Here is a 20,000-nt window from a genome sequence, read left to right on the forward strand (position 1 = left end):
GATATATATTATATTAATATATTATTATAAATATATTATTAACATATTATATTATTATTAATATGTCATTAATATAATATATTATTAATATTTTAATAATATATTAAAATACATTATTGATATATTATTAAATAGTAGCAGAATTATTATTACCATATCATTATTACTAGTAGTACTAGTAATATTTTTATCAATATCATTATTATTAGTAGTATTTCGTATTTTATCAATATTAGTAATAGTAGTAGTAGCATAATTATTATTATTACTGTTTTTTATCATTAACCCATTGCGTACGGGTGTCATGACATACGTGACGTAGGAGCTTTGGCCTGACGACGGGCGTCATGACGTACACGACGTTCGGGGATTTTGGATCACTGTGCTATTTTATTTTGCTATGAAAAAGGAATGAGTGATGATGGCTACTGCAGTCATAATTACTATAATTACCGTAATATCGTGCAAGCTTAACGTCCAAAACCTAGATGGCACCACTTTTTCCTAGCACCAGCAGGTGAGAGAGCCTTGAAAGGCACCCATCCACGGTCTCTAGTAAGCACTGTCTCTATAGAGCGATGGCACACACTAAGTTGATGAACCCTTGCTCAAAACTACCGCCGATGAAGGATGTGCAGGCAGAACGAGAAGAGGAAGGTGACTCAATCCATACCCAGTGTCTAAAATGTGCTTCTGTGCCAATATGGATGCCTTTCACTGTGGCACTCACAGTCACAAGCACAGATTTCATTCCTCTTCCCTACCTCTTCTTGTTATATTTATTGTAGGTGGTTATATGTTTCGTATTCGTTCATGACAGCACAAAAATACGAAAAAATAAAGTTGCCTTTTGTCCTCCCATAAAACAGCAATTCTTCTATCACATTGAGTATAAAGAAAATAATGAGCTAATGTGGATAATATACTACAATTTTAGTCAACTGCAGCACTGATAGAGCCTGTCATATGGCACATATAAGTCTCTAAACTCAATAAAACACACAAAAAAATAAAACACAAAAACCGCTCTATTTTTACAATGAATGACTGAAAGAGAGTGGGATGCTTCAAATTATATTGCTTCAAGCGGTCTCTCTCTAAAATAAAACCTATCCTGGAGGCTGGGCAAGCAAATTTATCTCCGTCTGCAATGGGTTAATACTAGCAGTAGTTTAATTATTTTTATCAATATCATTATTATTTGTAGTATTTCTTTTTTCTTATAAATAATATTGTTCTGTAATCTTGAAAGACACTAATATATTAATAAATGTAAGGGATATTTAAGTCAAACCCAAAAAATCAGTTCAGATTGTGAATTTATTTTCTTGCATCAATGATCAGACTTTGAGGTGATCTTCATAAAAGATCAAATCAGTTGCACACAAACTCGTCATGTCATCATGTTCTCAGTTGACATTTTTGCAGCCAAGACTATATACCACAAAACTTTTATTCATAAGAATCTACAGATGATTTTTACAATACATTCAGAACATTATGACTGAGAGACTTTTAAAGGTTTTCATAATTTTCGTAATTTTCTTTGCTATGTGGCCAATGTTGTTTATCCATTTATATATATATATATATATATATATATATATATATATATATATATATATATATATATATATATATATATATATTCATTTATTTATTTATTTATTCTTAGCTGCATATATTGAGATTTAAGTATTGATATGTGATTTACCCTGGTTTGAATTTACATATATATATATATATATATATATATACATATATGTATATATATATATATATATACATGTATATATATGTATATATACATACATATATATATGTATATATATATATATATATATATATATATATATATATATATATATATATATACATATATATATATATGTATATATATATATATATATATATATATATATATATATATATATATATATATATATATATACATATATATATATATATATATATGTATATATATATATATATATATATATATATATATATATATATATATATATATATATATATATATATATATATATATATATATATATATATATTTAATATATATATATATATATATATATATAGATATATATATATATATTATATATATATATTCTATACATATTACATATATATATATATATATATATATATATATATATATATATATACATATATATAAATATATGTATGTATGTATATGATTTATATAATATATACTTGTATAAATGCATACAAATATCTATATATTTATCATAATGTGATGAATTCTGGATCTTAAACTCATTTGGATATTCTTGTAAAAAGGTTTTGGTTAATGTTCCCAATATAATGCAATTCCTTTTACCAAATGTATAATCTTACTGAAACTGTAGTATCTAAATCCATTCAGAACTGTGTTTTATGACAGATGTTTTGAATTCTTATGGTAGAATTTTCTGTGTCCTTTGTGCGCTGGTAAATGCCAACAGCTCCCCCATATGTACTTTAGCAAGATAGAACTGAAGTAGTGAATGGTGTATATTTATTTATTGTTATTAGGATACAGTGCTATTGCTTTGAAATATTTATGTATATTTAGTTGTAAAATGTGTTCGATTTACTGTGTCATAGGCCTATTTCTCCCTCTATCTGCATCTCCCTCAGCCATGCTTTCCTCTTGTGGCAGCGCCCTTTCATCTGATCCTCTCCCTGTCTGCATCTCCTTCTTCATCTTCTTCTTCTCCTCCTCACCGCAACGCCGTCTCCATCCACTCATTCCCTTCACCAGTCGAGCCTGTCCTTCAGGAGGCAGGAGGGCTCTGACCTGAACTTCTCGCCATTGCAGGGTTGCACGTGGCTGCGGGACAGGACGCGGCGCTGCTTCGGCCTCTGCCGGACGTGGGATTCCTTTCCTTAACTGTGTCCGGCGTCAAGGAAACGCCGGTGGAGAGGGCGAGTCGGGTCGTCCGGGCACTGCAGTCCCCAAGAGGGTATGGGCGTCTGGCTGGCACTGACTGTCGGCAAGGAGACTGATGGGAATAAGGATAAGGACAGCAATAATAGCAATAGGAATCGAAAAGCTGTTATGAGTGATACTGATATCGAGAAAGGATTTAGAGATGAATAGGATACGAGCACGAATGCAACCCGGAGGACCTCTGCTCTCAACACGCCCTTTCCCCCACCAGGTACTCGGGGCTCCACTTCCCTGGCGCGTTGGAGTGCGAGGAGGCGTTCGCTCGCCTCGTGGAGCAACTCGGCCGCGAGGGAGTCCGGCTGAGGAAGGACTCATGGGGAGTGGTTGCATCTCCCCGAATCGACGAAGGAAAAGCAGGGCGGCTGAGAGGCCTCGTCAGAAGGGAGTTGGGCTGTGACTTCTGGGCGTAAGTGTGACTGTTTCTCTCGGGGATGTCCAGGGTGAAGAGGGGGAGGGAGGGAGAGGGAGATAAAGGGGGGAGGGGGAGGGGGAGGGAGAGGGAGATAAAGGGGGGAAGGGAAGGGAGATAAAGGGGAAGGGGGAGGGAGAAAGAGAAAGAGATAAAGGAGGGAAGGGGGGGGAGAGTGTAGATAAAGGGGGGAGGGGAGAGAGAGGGGATAAAGGGGGGAGGGGAAGGGAGGTAAAGGGGAAGGGGGAGGGAGAAAGAGATAAAGGAGGGAAGGGGGGGAGGGGGAGAGAGAGGGAGATAAAGGGGGGAGGGAGAGGGAGATAAAGGGGGGAAGGGAAGGGAGGTAAAGGTGAAGGGGGAGGGAGAAAGAGATAAAGGAGGGAAGGGGGGGAGAGTGTAGATAAAGGGGGGAGGGGGAGAGAGAGGGGGATAAAAGGGGGAGGGGGAGAGAGAGGGGGATAAAGGGGGGAGGGGGAGAGAGAAAGAGATAAAGGGGGGAGGGAAAGGGGGAGAGAGATGGATATAAAGGGGGGAAGGGAGAGGGAGAGAGATATAAGGAGAGAGAGGCAGGGAAATTGGAAAAAAAATAATAAATAAACAAATAGTAATAAATAAACAAATCTGTAATCATGTCCTTGTCCCTTTAATTCAATGGCATTTAAAGGTCCAGTCACAGGGATTTAAGTGGTTTAGAAATTAAAGGAAGTTGCTGCTTATTCATTGCTTCCTTTCCTTTCTACACAGCCTCATTATATCTGTTTGCTTCATTCATTGTTTTCCCTCACAATTGGCTTCCGTGATTGGCAGGTCGAGGCAGCAGCGGGCAATGCTAACCATTAATTCTTTCTTTTCCACAACAGGTATGACGAAGAAGACATCTGGAGGAGGTTAGTTCCCCTTTCATTAGTAAGAATCAAGAGAGCAGAGTGAGAGTCAGTAAGAATTAGTGGCTAGTTTTATTGATTCTTTCGTTAGTAAGAATCTAGAGTGCAGAGTGAGTTTTTTCCCTAATTAGAAAAAAAAAATGTAAGTACAAATATAAAGCAAATGAAATAGACCAGATCTGGATTCACTTGATGAAATGTAGGCCTATCTTATCTGCACATTCGTTTTCAAAAATAAAGAAAAAACTGATATAATTATATAATCTAGAATACATTAACACACAAACACACACACACACACACACACACACACACACACACACACACACACACACACACACACACACACATATATATATATATATATATATATATATATATATATATATATATATATATATATATATATATATATATATACATATATATGCATATATAGATAAATGTATAAATAAATATATTCGTAGAAAACGTATAAATAACAGAAAAAAACAAAATTCACATAACAAAAGAATGTTGAATTTTTCAACTATTAATTATGTATTTATACAAGAGAGAAAATATATTAGGCGTTGAATATGTGGGAAAAATCAGTACATAGAGGGATAGTGATGGATGTTGGTATATGATTCTATGTAGTAAATCAGTTTAAGTATAATCAAGAGAAGTGAATAAGTAAATAAAGGTTGGTATATATATATGTATATATATATATATATATATATATATATATATATATATATATATATATATATATATATATATATATATATATATCTGTGTGTGTGTTTGTGTTTGTGTGTGTGTGTGTGTGTGTGTGTGTATGTGTGTATGTATAGACAATATATATAAGTATATATGATATATATAGTATAAATATCTATATCTATATCTATATATCTATATATATATATTGATATAGATAGATAGATAGACAGATAGATATGTGTGTGTGTTTAGGTAGATATAGTAAATAAGTATAAGTTTAAGTATAATTGATGAAGGTAAATAAGTATATATGGTTTGGTATATATATTTAATATATACTTTTTTAAATACTTATTTGTTTTTTTTCATTCTAGATTATTTTAAAATAAATAATTAATCTAAAAAAAGTTTTCTTTTTGAAATCTTGACACAGTGTTTTGCCTTTCCTTTCAGTATGCTTTTTTAAGACTGCGAGGCCAGAGGACTGCGGGCCTAGAAGACTGCGAGAGCAGAGGACTGTGAGGCCAGAGGACTGCGAGGCCAGAGGACTGCGAGGCCAGAGGACTGCGGGCCTAGAAGACTGCGAGAGCAGAGGACTGTGAGGCCAGAGGACTGCGAGCCTAGAAGACTGCGAGAGCAGAGGACTGTGAGGCCAGAGGACTGCGAGGCCAGAGGACTGCGAGGCCAGAGGACTGTGGGCCTAGAAGACTGCGAGAGCAGAGGACTGTGAGGCCAGAGGACTGCGAGGCCAGAGGACTGCGAGGCCAGAGGACTGCGGGCCTAGAAGACTGCGAGAGCAGAGGACTGTGAGGCCAGAGGACTGTGAGGCCAGAGGACTGCGGGCCTAGAAGACTGCGAGAGCAGAGGACTGTGAGGCCAGAGGACTGCGGGCCTAGAAGACTGCGAGAGCAGAGGACTGTGAGGCCAGAGGACTGCGAGGCCAGAGGACTGCGGGCCTAGAAGACTGCGAGAGCAGAGGACTGTGAGGCCAGAGGACTGCGGGCCTAGAAGACTGCGAGAGCAGAGGACTGTGAGGCCAGAGGACTGCGAGGCCAGAGGACTGCGGGCCTAGAAGACTGCGAGAGCAGAGGACTGTGAGGCCAGAGGACTGCGAGCCTAGAAGACTGCGAGAGCAGAGGACTGTGAGGCCAGAGGACTGCGAGGCCAGAGGACTGCGGGCCTAGAAGACTGCGAGAGCAGAGGACTGTGAGGCCAGAGGACTGCGGGCCTAGAAGACTGCGAGAGCAGAGGACTGTGAGGCCAGAGGACTGCGAGGCCAGAGGACTGCGGGCCTAGAAGACTGCGAGAGCAGAGGACTGTGAGGCCAGAGGACTGCGAGCCTAGAAGACTGCGAGAGCAGAGGACTGTGAGGCCAGAGGACTGCGAGGCCAGAGGACTGCGGGCCTAGAAGACTGCGAGAGCAGAGGACTGTGAGGCCAGAGGACTGCGGGCCTAGAGGACTGCGAGAGCAGAGGACTGTGAGGCCAGAGGACTGCGAGGCCAGAGGACTGCGGGCCTAGAAGACTGCGAGAGCAGAGGACTGTGAGGCCAGAGGACTGCGAGCCTAGAAGACTGCGAGAGCAGAGGACTGTGAGGCCAGAGGACTGCGAGGCCAGAGGACTGCGGGCCTAGAAGACTGCGAGAGCAGAGGACTGTGAGGCCAGAGGACTGCGGGCCTAGAAGACTGCGAGAGCAGAGGACTGTGAGGCCAGAGGACTGCGAGCCTAGAAGACTGCGAGAGCAGAGGACTGTGAGGCCAGAGGACTGCGAGGCCAGAGGACTGCGGGCCTAGAAGACTGCGAGAGCAGAGGACTGTGAGGCCAGAGGACTGCGGGCCTAGAAGACTGCGAGAGCAGAGGACTGTGAGGCCAGAGGACTGCGAGGCCAGAGGACTGCAGGCCTAGAAGACTGCGAGAGCAGAGGACTGTGAGGCCAGAGGACTGCGAGCCTAGAAGACTGCGAGAGCAGAGGACTGTGAGGCCAGAGGACTGCGAGGCCAGAGGACTGCGGGCCTAGAAGACTGCGAGAGCAGAGGACTGTGAGGCCAGAGGACTGCGAGGCCAGAGGACTGCGAGGCCAGAGGCCTGCTAAGCAAGAGGACTGTGAGGCCAGAGGACTGTGAGGCCAGAGGACTGCGAGGCCAGAGGACTGCGGGCCTAGAAGACTGCGAGAGCAGAGGACTGTGAGGCCAGAGGACTGCGAGGCCAGAGGACTGCGAGGCCAGAGGACTGCGAGGCCAGAGGCCTGCTAAGCAAGAGGACTGTGAGGCCAGAGGACTGTGAGGCCAGAGGACTGCGAGGCCAGAGGACTGCGGGCCTAGAAGACTGCGAGAGCAGAGGACTGTGAGGCCAGAGGACTGCGAGGCCAGAGGACTGCGAGGCCAGAGGCCTGCTAAGCAAGAGGACTGTGAGGCCAGAGGACTGTGAGGCCAGAGGACTGCGAGGCCAGAGGACTGCGGGCCTAGAAGACTGCGAGAGCAGAGGACTGTGAGGCCAGAGGACTGCGAGGCTAGATCACTATGAGGCCAGAGGACTGCGAGGCCAAAGGTCTGCGAGGCCAGACGACTGTGAGGCCAGGGAATTGCGAGGCCAGAGAACTGTGAGACAAGAGGACTGTGAGGCCAGAAGACTGTGAGGCCAGAGGACTGCGAGGCCAGACGACTGTGAGGCCAGGGAATTGCGAGGCCAGAGAACTGTGAGACAAGAGGACTGTGAGGCCAGAAGACTGTGAGGCCAGAGGACTGCGAGGCCAGAGGACTGTGAGGTCAGAGGACTGCAAGGCCAGAGAACTGTGAGACAAGAGGACTGTGAGGCCAGAGCACTGTGAGACCAGAGGACTGTGAGGCCAGAGGACTGTGAGGTCAGAGGACTGCAAGGCCAGAGGACTGTGAGGCCAGAGGACTGTGAGGCCAGAGGACTGTGAGACCAGAGGACTGTGAGGCCAGAGGACTGTGAGGCCAGAGGACTGTGAGGCCAGAGGACTGCGAGGCCAGAGGACTGCGAGACCAGAGGACTGTGAGGCCAGAGGACTGTGAGGCCAGAGGACTGTGAGGCCAGAGGACTGTGAGGCCAGAGGACTGTGAGGCCAGAGGACTGCGAGGCCAGAGGACTGCGAGGCCAGAGGACTGTGAGACCAGAGGACTGCGAGGCCAGAGGACCTTTTTGAAGCTGTTGGTTTATGTATTTTAAACATACACATGTGCATTAGATATAAGTTCCTCTATACATACATATAAACATATGCAAATTTTATACGTTTATCATTTTGTCAAAGATTTATTACTGGCTTTTGATTAATTATGTGATAGGCTCTTGCCTTTTTATGTAATTAAATGATTTTATGTTTTAGGGATATTCCTTATGTGGCTTTTGACATTTATATTGCTACCTTAGATTGTATGTGGATGTTGCTTACATCTTGAACCTTTACTTATATTTTGAGTCCTGGCATTTTTCTGAAGATTTTTTCAGCTGAAGTTCATGAATAATGGACGACGTGCATGGTTTCCCCTGAACTTTGCACCTGTAGTAGCATTTTAATGTTATAGTGTTTGTAGATATAAGAACAATCAACAAAATGAACAACTTTTCATTTTTGACGTATGTATCACAAGAAATTTAATCTTGCGTAAATCCGTTGTTAGCCTTGCAAAACTAAAACAAAAGAATTTTACAGATTGATAATGAATTTCTTTTTAGTTAATTCTTAATAGACATATACAAATGTGATGTTTCTTTGTTTGATTTTTTCCTTGCGTTGGCGAAATATATATACATACATAAGTGTATATATATATATATATATATATATATATATATATATATATATATATATATATATATATATATATATATACATATATATATATATATATATATATATATATATATATATATATATATATATATATATATATATATATATATATATATATATACACACACACACACACAGATATATATATATATATATATATATATATATATATATATATATATATATATATATATATATATATATATATATATATATATATATATATATATATATATATATATATATATATATATATAATGGAATTAATTGATTCATATGTACACACAGAAAATTAACATACGTTTAACCCCCTCTCTCTCAGTGAGGAATATAAAATAATAATGAAAAGAGAGAGGAAGAGGGAGAGACAGAGAAGGAAAGAAAGAAGGAGACAGAGAGAGAGAGATTACCAAGTGATGCCTTAGAACTTACAATTGTTTGAGATCAGTACTGGTTTGAAGCGAAGACTGGATACAAAATAAGAGGGAAAACGAGAGAGAAAGAGAGAAGAGGGATAGAGGTAGGGAGTGAGAGACGGGAAAATAGAAAAAAAGGTTGAAAATGAGAAAAAGAGAGAGAGAGACTGTATAGAGGGAAAGAGAGAGAGAGTGAGACTGTATAGAGGGAAATAGAGAGAGAGAGAGAGAGAGAGAGAGAGAGAGAGAGACTGTATAGAGGGAAAGAGAGAGAGAGAGACTGTATAGAGGGAAAGAGAGAGAGAGAGAGAGACTGTATAGAGGGAAAGAGAGAGAGAGAGACTGTATATAGGGAAAGAGAGAGAGAGAGAGAGAGAGACTGTATAGAGGGAGAGAGCAAACCCACCAGCACGAGGAGGTTACAGGTACAGCATCTCCTTTATTGATGACTACTCCGGAGCTCTTAGAATTTACCTAATTAAAAGTAGGAGTGATACAGTGACAGCTATGAAAAGATATCTTGCAGAAACAGCACCATATGGGAATATCAAACGCTTAATTAAGATGTGACCACGGAAGAAACAAGTTCAGAACACCCTTAAAAGAGAACAAGATTAAACAAGAGTTCTCTGCACCCTATTCACCACATCAGAATGGTACAGTTGAGAGATCTCACAGGTCAATATTTGACATGGCTCGCTGTTTGCTGATTGAATCAAAATTACCTAAGGATATGTGGAGTTATGCTGTGAAGACTGCCCGTTACATCAGGAATAGGTGCTATAACCCCAGGACTCAAAAGAACCCAGTAGAAAGGCTTACTGGAAGACGGCCAAACATAAGCAAAATGAATGTCTTTGGAACAAGATGTTTTGCATATGAACAAGAGAGTAAGAAATTAGATCCAAGGAGTAAGGAGGGAGTATTTGTGGGCTATGATGATCAAAGTCCAGCCTACGTGATCTACTTTCCAGATACTCAGACTATAAGAAAGGTAAGAATAGTCTCTCTCGGTATCTATATAATATTCGGTAAGAAAATTAGTTTATTTCTTGTATTTTTCTATAAAGGTTAATATTAGAAGCATTTAAACATTTTAGTTAATCCTATAAATATTCGGACCGTTTTTTATGACTTACAGAGAACTTATTTAAGGAGTAACTCTCATAAAAGCTGTTTGTGTTAACTAGGGTGTTTTTATATTCCAAAGCGTTATGGCTATTAAACGAAAGTTTAGGAACGAGTGGCTCGCGTTGGATGAGTTCATATATATCATATATGAATTCATAAATATATATATATATATATATATATATATATATATATATATATATATATATATATATATATATATACATATATACATATATATGAGCTTTACAGGTGTTGGCCCTGCCTACGACCCATGCCTCGGCAGAGATTAGTTTCAAACATTAATCTGATAAAAACAGGTGTTGGCCCTGCCTACGACCCATGCCTCGGCAGATATTAGTTTCAACCATTAATCTGATAAAAACAGGTGTTGGCCCTGCCTACGACCCATGCCTCGGCAGATATTAGTTTCAACCATTAATCTGATAAAAACAGGTGTTGGCCCTGCCTACGACCCATGCCTCGGCAGAGATTAGTTTCAAACATTAATCTGATAAAAACAGGTGTTAGCCCTCCCTACAACCCATGCCTCGGCAGAGATTAGTTTCAGACATTAATCTGATAAAAACAGGTGTTAGCCCCCTACGACCCATGCCTCGGCAGAGATTAGTTTCAGACATTAATCTGATTAAAACAGGTGTTGGCCCTGCCTACGACCCATGCCTCGGCAGAGATTAGTTTCAGGCATTAATCTGATTGAAACAGACACCCGTAATATATTTTTTTATTTTATATTTTGTAAAGATTTCTTAATTTCTATGACACACTTAATTTCTATTCTAATTTCTATTTCTATTTGGTTTGACTTCATTTCTATTTCTTAATTTCTATGACACTTAATTTCTATTCTAATTTCTATTTCTATTTGGTTTGACTTAATTTCTGTTTCTCAATTTCTATGCCTCGGCAGAGAGATTAGTTTCAAAAATTAATCTGATAAAAACAGACACCCGTAATAGACTGCTAATGCCTCCTCTGCAGGCATTGGTGGTTTTATCAGAGGCTGTGCAGGATGCCCAATGGTGGGTACGATTTGCCACGCACAAGGATAGCCTATTCTCAGTCTGCGAAGCCTGACTTCAGCACACCTTGATATTCTGGGGGAGAGTATCAGCGTCTCATAGCCTGTTCCGATTTGGCTTATACATCAATATTCACCCAGAGAAGTGTCCAATTTTCTTTCTTTTTCTCATTTTCAACCTTTTTTTCTATTTTCCCGTCTCTCACTCCCTACCTCTATCCCTCTTCTCTCTTTCTCTCTCGTTTTCCCTCTTATTTTGTATCCAGTCTTCGCTTCAAACCAGTACTGATCTCAAACAATTGTAAGTTCTGAGGCATCACTTGGTAATCTCTCTCTCTCTGTCTCCTTCTTTCTTTCCTTCTCTGTCTCTCCCTCTTCCTCTCTCTTTTCATTATTATTTTCTATTCCTCACTGAGAGAGAGGGGGTTAAACGTATAAAGATGTTATTTTTCATATGCTTTAGCTTTTTTTTTTTTTTTTGTTCTTGATAAAATGTGAAAGATATTCAGTTGATGTAAGGGCACATTGCCTTTCTTTCAAAGACAAAGTCTGGCTATTTCATCTATCATGTTAATTTGGTAGCATGTTCTTTATTTAACGTGGATGATTTAGTGAAAGATATGCGAGTCTTTATAATAGCTGAAAATTTTCATCTGCATTTACAACATATCATAATAACATGCCAAGTCTAGAAAAGATAGTCGTTAAAGAACTGGTATGTGTCTAAGCATTGAAACAGCTAAACTGTGTGTGTGTGTGATGTGTTCAATCAAAACTAGTCATGCTAACTAGAGCAGTTGGGTAGTTTGTTGGATTTAGCTCCTTTTGTGAAGTGTATAAGGACTATATTGTGGAGATATTGTGGAGAAGGTCCATTTCTACTTGTCCGAGAGTTGAGCGGAGGCAGTTTGGTAGTTTGTTGGATTTAGCTGGTTAGTGAATAAGGTCTAGATTTGTTTGAGATATAGGGGAGAAGGTCGATTTCTGTTTGTCCGACGGCTGGTCGGGGCGCGCGTAGGCCTCACCGAGGCAAGAGCAAAGTCAAGTTGAATGTTGCTTGTATATGAAATATGAAATGAAGTGAGTCAATTGAAGTGAGTTATTTTTAAGTAGTAATATAATATAATAGTAAATAGCCGTGTGGCTGGCCACCTTACTCAATAATACAAATACCATCACTAATAAATATATATGTATATATATATTATATATTTATGTAATATATATATATATATATATATATATATATATATATATATATATATATATATATATATGTGTGTGTGTGTGTGTGTGTGTGTGTGTGTGTGTGTGTGTGTATATGATCATTTCTTCTCGCCCGCTTTTACGAATAATGATAAAATGAATAGTCCTTGAACTTGCTTTTTTTCTATATCAATCTGTGTGTTTCTTTCTTTCTATGTATGTATGTATGTATGTATGCATGCATGCATGGATGTATGTATGTATATAAGTATGTATGTGTCTATATATCTATCTATCTATGGTTGTATGTATGTATGTATGAATGTATGTATGTATGTATGTATGTATGTATGTATGTATCTATATATCCATCTACATATACATATATTATATATATTTAGTTATATATATATTTATATCTATATTATATATATATATATATATATATATATACATATATACATATATTATCTATATGTATATATATATTATATATATACATATTTATATCTATATTATATATATATACATATAGATAATATATATATATGTATATTTATATCTATATTATATATACATATATATATATATATATATAGATATAGATATATAAATATATATATATATATTTATTTATTTATATATATATTATATATATACATACATATAGATAATATATATATGTATATTTATATCTATATTATATATATACATATATATATATATATTTATTTATATCTATATTATATATATACATATATATAATATAGATATAAATATATATATTTATATATATATATTTATATCTATATTATATATATATATACACATATACATATACACACACACATATATAATATATATATATATATATATATATATATATATATATATATATAATATATATATATATATATATCTGTCTGTCTGTCTACACACACACACACACACACACACACACACACACACACACACACACACACATATGAGAGAGAGAGACACACATACATATATGAGAGAGAGACACACACACATACATATATGAGAGAGAGAGACACACACATACATATATGAGAGAGAGACACACATACATATGAGAGAGAGAGAGACACACACATACATATATGAGAGAGAGACACACATACATATGAGGGAGAGAGAGACACACACATACATATATGAGAGAGAGAGACACACACATACATATATGAGAGAGAGAGACACACACATACATATATGAGGGAGAGAGAGACGCACACATACATATATGAGAGAGAGACACACACACATACATATATGAGAGAGAGAGACACACACATACATATATGAGAGAGAGACACACATACATATGAGAGAGAGAGAGACACACACATACATATATGAGAGAGAGACACACACACATACATATATGAGAGAGAGAGACACACACATACATATATGAGAGAGAGACACACATACATATGAGAGAGAGAGAGACACACACATACATATATGAGGGAGAGAGAGACGCACACATACATATATGAGAGAGAGAGACGCACACATACATATATGAGAGAGAGAGACACACATACATATATGAGAGAGAGAGACGCACATATATGAGAGAGAGAGACACACACATACATATATGAGAGAGAGAGACACACATACATATATGAGAGAGAGAGACACACATATATGAGAGAGAGAGACACACACACACATATTGAGAGAGAGACACATACATATAGGAGAGAAAAAAAAATAATGCTATTATTTTCATTTCTTTGGTCCTATGTACTCACGTTATCATTATGATTTATGTATTATTTATCATTCATTTTACTTACTATTTGGATGCGCGTATGTGGATGGCTGTTGAGGTATTTGTTATCGTTTTGTTTTTTTCTTGTTCTTCTTTTAAATCCATGTCCGGACGCAAGGACATATAACATTTGTTTTCTTTTTGTTCTTCTTTTCCCCCCTCGTATGAGCGTATGCACAGAACGGCTGTTGCCTGATTTGTTTGTTTATATATATAATTTTTTCTTCTTTTTCTTTTTCTTTTCAACGCCAGTGGGAGCGTGTGCATGGTATCACGGCTGTTGCTTTGATCATTATTATTTTTGTTGTTGCTGCTGTTGTATTTTTTTTTTTTTTTTTTAATTTTTTATTCATCATCTTCTTCCTAACGTAACGCAATAGCACACACTTCGATGTTTGTTATATAAAAATAGCAATAAATAATTTATCAATAAGTATTTTATATATGTATTATAGTTTTTGTATTTATTATTATTATTTTCTTACCGAACCGAACGCAATAGCGCACAATTCTATTTTATTTATTTATTTAATTTTATTTTTTCACTAATGAATCCTTTATTTTTTTTTTTCTCATTTAACTTTACGTAACGCGGCAGCACATAAATATTTTGTATGTATTTATTTACATATGTATTCATTTATTTTTAACCTAACCTAACGCTGTAGCACACGATTATTTTTTTTTCTTGTTTTCTATATTTGGGAACCTAACGTAACGCAATAGCAGACCAATATTATTTTACTTTATTTTTTTTATTATATATTTTTTTTTTTTTCTTTTTTCTTTTGTAACCGAACCTAAGGCGATAGCGAGTCACAAGCACACAATTATATTTTATTCCATGTTCAATTTCCCAACCAGTGCGTGGGTGGGTGCGTGGGTGGGTGGGTGGGTGCGTGCGTGCGTGCATGTGTGCATAGTATGGTCGTTGCTTTATTTTATATTTTATTTTTTATTTATTAATGTATTTATTTTGCCGTTGAGTTCTCATTGTTTATAATATTATTATCATTTTTTCTTTCTTCTTCTTCTTCTCCTTCTTCTTCTTTTCCTTTCTTTCGTGTGTATGTGCCGTGTTCGCGTGCGTGCGTGCGTGCGTGCAGGTGTGTGTGTGTGTGTGTGTGTTTGTGTGTGTGTGTGTGTGTGTGCAGGTGTCTATGTGTGCAGGTATTTATGCGTACAGGTGTGTATGCATGCAGGTGCCTACGTCCGTCTATGTGTGCAGGTGTGTATATGTGTGTGTGTGTGCAGGTGTGTAGGTGTGTAGATATCTAAGCATGCAGGTGCCTACGTAAGTCTATGTGTGCAGGTGTGTATGTGTGCAGGTATTTATGTGTGCAGATATCTGTGCATCCAGGTGCCTATGTGCCTATCTATGCATGCATGCACGCACGTGGACGTGCGCGTTGTGTGTGCATTTATTCATTGCATGCATTTTACTAGATGAATGTGTACGTTTTGCATGGCGTGTACGTGTGCGTGTGCATGTCACTAGTAGTGCCTACAGATATCATGTGCGGCTTAATTGTTTATTCACTGTTTATTCATCCAATCATTATATAAGAGTTTGGTAGGGAGGGAGGTGTGCAAAATTGCTTTCCTTACTTTGGTTCACTTGAGAGTGAGTGAGTGAGTGAGCATCCCCATATTTGATAACAGTAATATGTACAGCATTATTCCTCTGACAAGTGGAATAAATAAGTGTGAAGACTCAAGTATGGCTAAGAATGTAAACATGTGCGTCTCTCGATGTCTTTTTTTTTTCTTTGTTTGTTTGTTTTGTTTGTTTCATTTTTGTAAGCGAATGAATATCGTCGGCGGCGTCGGCGATTCCATGATTTTCCTTGCTGGTTGTTTTGTCGGTGATCGACCTAAGGGCCAGGTGGATAAGGAATGCATTCTAAACATTGTGGTCGTATCTCTCTACCTATGTATCTATCTATCCATCCATCTATCTGTGTAATGACTGACTCGTGTCGTGTATTCATTTATTCATTCATCGGTCGGTCGTCGCAAACCAATTTCCATGTGTGGGGAGTGGGGGGAGGGGGGTTGGCCACCTCTATGCCTGCCTCCCTCCCTCCCTGTTCCCCCCTCCCTTCCTCCCTCCCACCCTCCCTTCCTCCCTGAGTGAGTGACCTCTTTCCTTACTAGAGTGAGGTCTATTATTACTATTATTATCATTATTATTATTATGTCGCCGTTGTTTCTATCAAGCTTGAAGGAATTGCCCTTGGTTGGTGAGTTAGTTGTCTTGATACTTGTGTGTGTGTGTGTCTGCGTATATGCATGTGCATGCATGCCTGTCTCTCTTTATTTCATGTATGCATGCAGATAAGGTAAAACTCAATCAATCAATCAGTCAGTCAGAGTGCAAGTGTGATGGATAATACTTTGAATTGTTTGATTTGATTCGTAAGTGTATGTGTGGTGATCCGGAGAGAGAAGATGCGTGCTTGCTAGATTGATTGGTTGCTAGTTCGTTTGTTTGTTTGTTCGTTCGAGTAGGGTCCAAGAAAACGCAAGTGGAATAGCCATTTTTCCTAGCTTTGCTTTGCCTTGCTTTGTTTGCTCTGTTTCGTTTCGTTTCCTTTGCGCGAGCTCTCATCAATGTTAACTCGTAGCTACTAATTGTTGTCTGTCTGTCTGTCTGCGTATGTGGTTGTATGTATGTGTATGTATGTTGGGACATGTGAGAAGAACAAGAAATTCAAAAGACAGTTTGCTTGTTACCAGGAGTTCCAGAGGATAGTAAATCAAGAAACAAGCCAACGTTTATTTGATCTCAGTATATGTTAGGGGCAAAAACAAATGTAGGCAATAGTAGTATTAGTAGTAGTAGCAGTGTCGGTGGTGTTAATTAAGCATGTAACAAGCAGTAGCAATGATAATAAATAAGAGTGTAGGCCCATTTCATGTCAAGAGTCAAGGGGGGAGAAAGTGAGAGATGATTCATGCATGTATGTATGTATGTATGTATGCATTTACAAGTGTAAAGTCGATTTATTACAAAAACTAAAACAAATGAATGAATGAATGAATGACTAGAAATGAATGGTTGGTTCGCTGTCTATGATGGGAGAGAGAAAGAGAGAGAGAGGGGGGGTGGGTGGTACCGAGTGGAAAAAAGGGGGGGGCAAGTGAAACAGAGAAAGAGGTAGAAACAATCTATGTATGTATGTTGAATCAGACAGGCACAGTTTGCTACAAGGGATATCTATCAATAATATTACGATACCTGGTGACACACAAAAGTGATTGATGAGTAAAATAGCTACTAAGTATGAGCACGAAGTAGTAATAATCATTGAATTTGGTTTGGTAGAGGAAGATAAAAATGTACTTGCAAGAAAGAGAGAGAGAGAGGGAGGGAGGAAGAAGGACCACAGCCAGCCAGCCAGCCAGATAAGGAGGGGGAGGGATCGGGTTACAAACCGATCAGTAGTTAGCTAGTTATCAGTACCAACCCACTCACTCACTCTCTCATGAAAACACTCGAATTCCTCTCTCTCACAAACAAACTCACCAAAAATCACCACACAAAGGAACACACAAAAACTCTAAAACTCAAATTCAACACTGAAACAAACAGTCCAACCACACAAAAAGACAACAAGAAGGAAAAAAGAAACAGAGTCCAGTGAAAAACACGTAGAAAAAGAGCAAAAACGCAAACTCAAACGTCAAACAAAAAAAAACATACCAAACATCAACTAAACTAAACAACAAAAACTGAGTCAAAAACAAAAACAAGCAAAAAACACCAAAAAACAATCTCACTCATCAACAAACAATACAATACAATCCAATCCATTCCATTTCTCATTTCATATTTCATATACAAGCAACATTCAACTTGACTTTGCTCTTGCCTCGGTGAGGCCTACGCGCGCCCCGACCAGCCGTCGGACAAACAGAAATCGACCTTTTCCCCTATATCTCAAACAAATCTAGACCTTATTCACTAACCAGCTAAATCCAACAAACTACCAAATTGCCTCCGCTCAACTCTCGGACAAGTAGAAATGGACCTTCTCCACAATATCTCCACAATATAGTCCTTATTCACTTCACAAAAGGAGCTAAATCCAACAAACTACCCAACTGCTCTAGTTAGCATGACTAGTTTTGATGGAACACATCACACACACACACAGTTTAGCTGTTTCAATGCTTAGACACATACCAGTTCTTTAACGACTATCTTTTCTAGACTTGGCATGTTATTATGATATGTTGTAAATGCAGATGAAAATTTTCAGCTATTATAAAGACTCGCATATCTTTCACTAAATCATCCACGTTAAATAAAGAACATGCTACCAAATTAACATGATAGATGAAATAGCCAGACTTTGTCTTTGAAAGAAAGGCAATGTGCCCTTACATCAACTGAATATCTTTCACATTTTATCAAGAACAAAAAAAAAAAAGCTAAAGCATATGAAAAATAACATCTTTATGAAAGCATACTATGCAAAACTGATATTGCTGTTGTGTTATGTTATTTATTCATTATTTTTTTTTCCACATGATATACATACAAGAGAAAGAGAAACATGAAAACTGACAAATTGTTGGAAGCATACCCTAGAAACCTTGTGTTCTTGCATTATATGTTATATTTTAATTATTTCTTTGTGTTTTTTTTTTTTTTTTTTTTTTTTTTTCTAAACATCATACACATACAAAAAGATGTCACAACATGAAAGCTGATAAGTCATTGAAAGCATAGTTACAATACATGGTTGCATGTTTTGTGCCTTATACAATGGAGTTTTTTTATCATCATCATTATTTTCATTATTATCATTATCATTATCATTTCTTGTAGATATTTATGCTAAACATTATTGTACAGTAATAATAGGTTGTCAGGTCATAGAGGTATATATATATATATACCTGAGAATTGTATTTCATAGAAGAATTAAGTTTTTACATTATCCTATGATGATCCTCACTGGTTATGTCATCCATGGTTCATAGATAAATAGACATCAACTCTCTCTTTCTCTCTCTCTCTCATACACACACAATTCTCATTTTTTCCCGCTCTTCTCTTTTCCTCTATAGGTGTGTGTGTAGATATAGATACAGATAGATAGATATACAGATATAAAACTAAAATACATTTAACATATATATCCTCAAAAGTCCAATCCATTTTTAACATTGTATTCTGTGATAATCTATTTAAATCAATGTATTCTGTAATAATCATTGTTAGTCAAGGCAATGTTGGCACTTGTGCTCTTGTTTCATACAGGCCTGTTTTCATTAACATATCTGTAAAACTTGTAAACCCTTTATGCACACTGGCTAGGAATACTGTATTTTGCAATAATCTTGTACAATCAGTTATATCCTTGGTTTTATTGATTCAGATTTTCTCTCTCTCTCTCTCTCTCTCTCTCTCTCTCTCTCTCTCTCTCTCTCTCTCTCTCTCTCTCTCTCTCTCTCTCTCTCTCTCTCTTCATTTACATATCCCCAAGACTTTTAATTATATTATGAACTTTGTATTTAGGAATATTGTAATCTGTATTACTCTTTTACAACAGATATTATCCTTTTTCCATTGTTTCATTCTTTGTGCTTAAAATATGG

At 37.7% G+C, this 20,000-nt stretch overlaps 1 protein-coding gene across 2 annotated transcripts in view; it reads left to right on the top strand.

Moving 5' to 3' along the window:
- Window positions 1-8,701, top strand: part of LOC147466592 (uncharacterized) — a 33,599-nt gene extending 24,898 nt beyond the window's left edge. The window contains exons 8-11 of one of the 2 annotated variants that reach the window (XM_086535289.1): window positions 2,840-2,984; window positions 3,183-3,377; window positions 4,241-4,267; window positions 7,696-8,701. In XM_086535289.1, coding sequence (XP_086391415.1) covers window positions 2,840-2,984; window positions 3,183-3,377; window positions 4,241-4,267; window positions 7,696-7,702 — 374 coding nt within the window. In that variant the 3' untranslated portion in view covers window positions 7,703-8,701. Of the gene's footprint in view, window positions 1-2,839; window positions 2,985-3,182; window positions 3,378-4,240; window positions 4,977-7,695 lie in introns of those variants that run through there. The other variant, XM_086535288.1, reaches the window with a different exon arrangement.
- The last annotated feature ends 11,299 nt before the right edge of the window (window positions 8,702-20,000 follow it).

Source organism: Penaeus japonicus, unplaced genomic scaffold (assembly GCF_977035675.1).
Source record: "Penaeus japonicus unplaced genomic scaffold, GWHDUDI00000001_assembly GWHDUDI00000043, whole genome shotgun sequence".
NCBI lineage: Eukaryota > Metazoa > Arthropoda > Malacostraca > Decapoda > Penaeidae > Penaeus > Penaeus japonicus.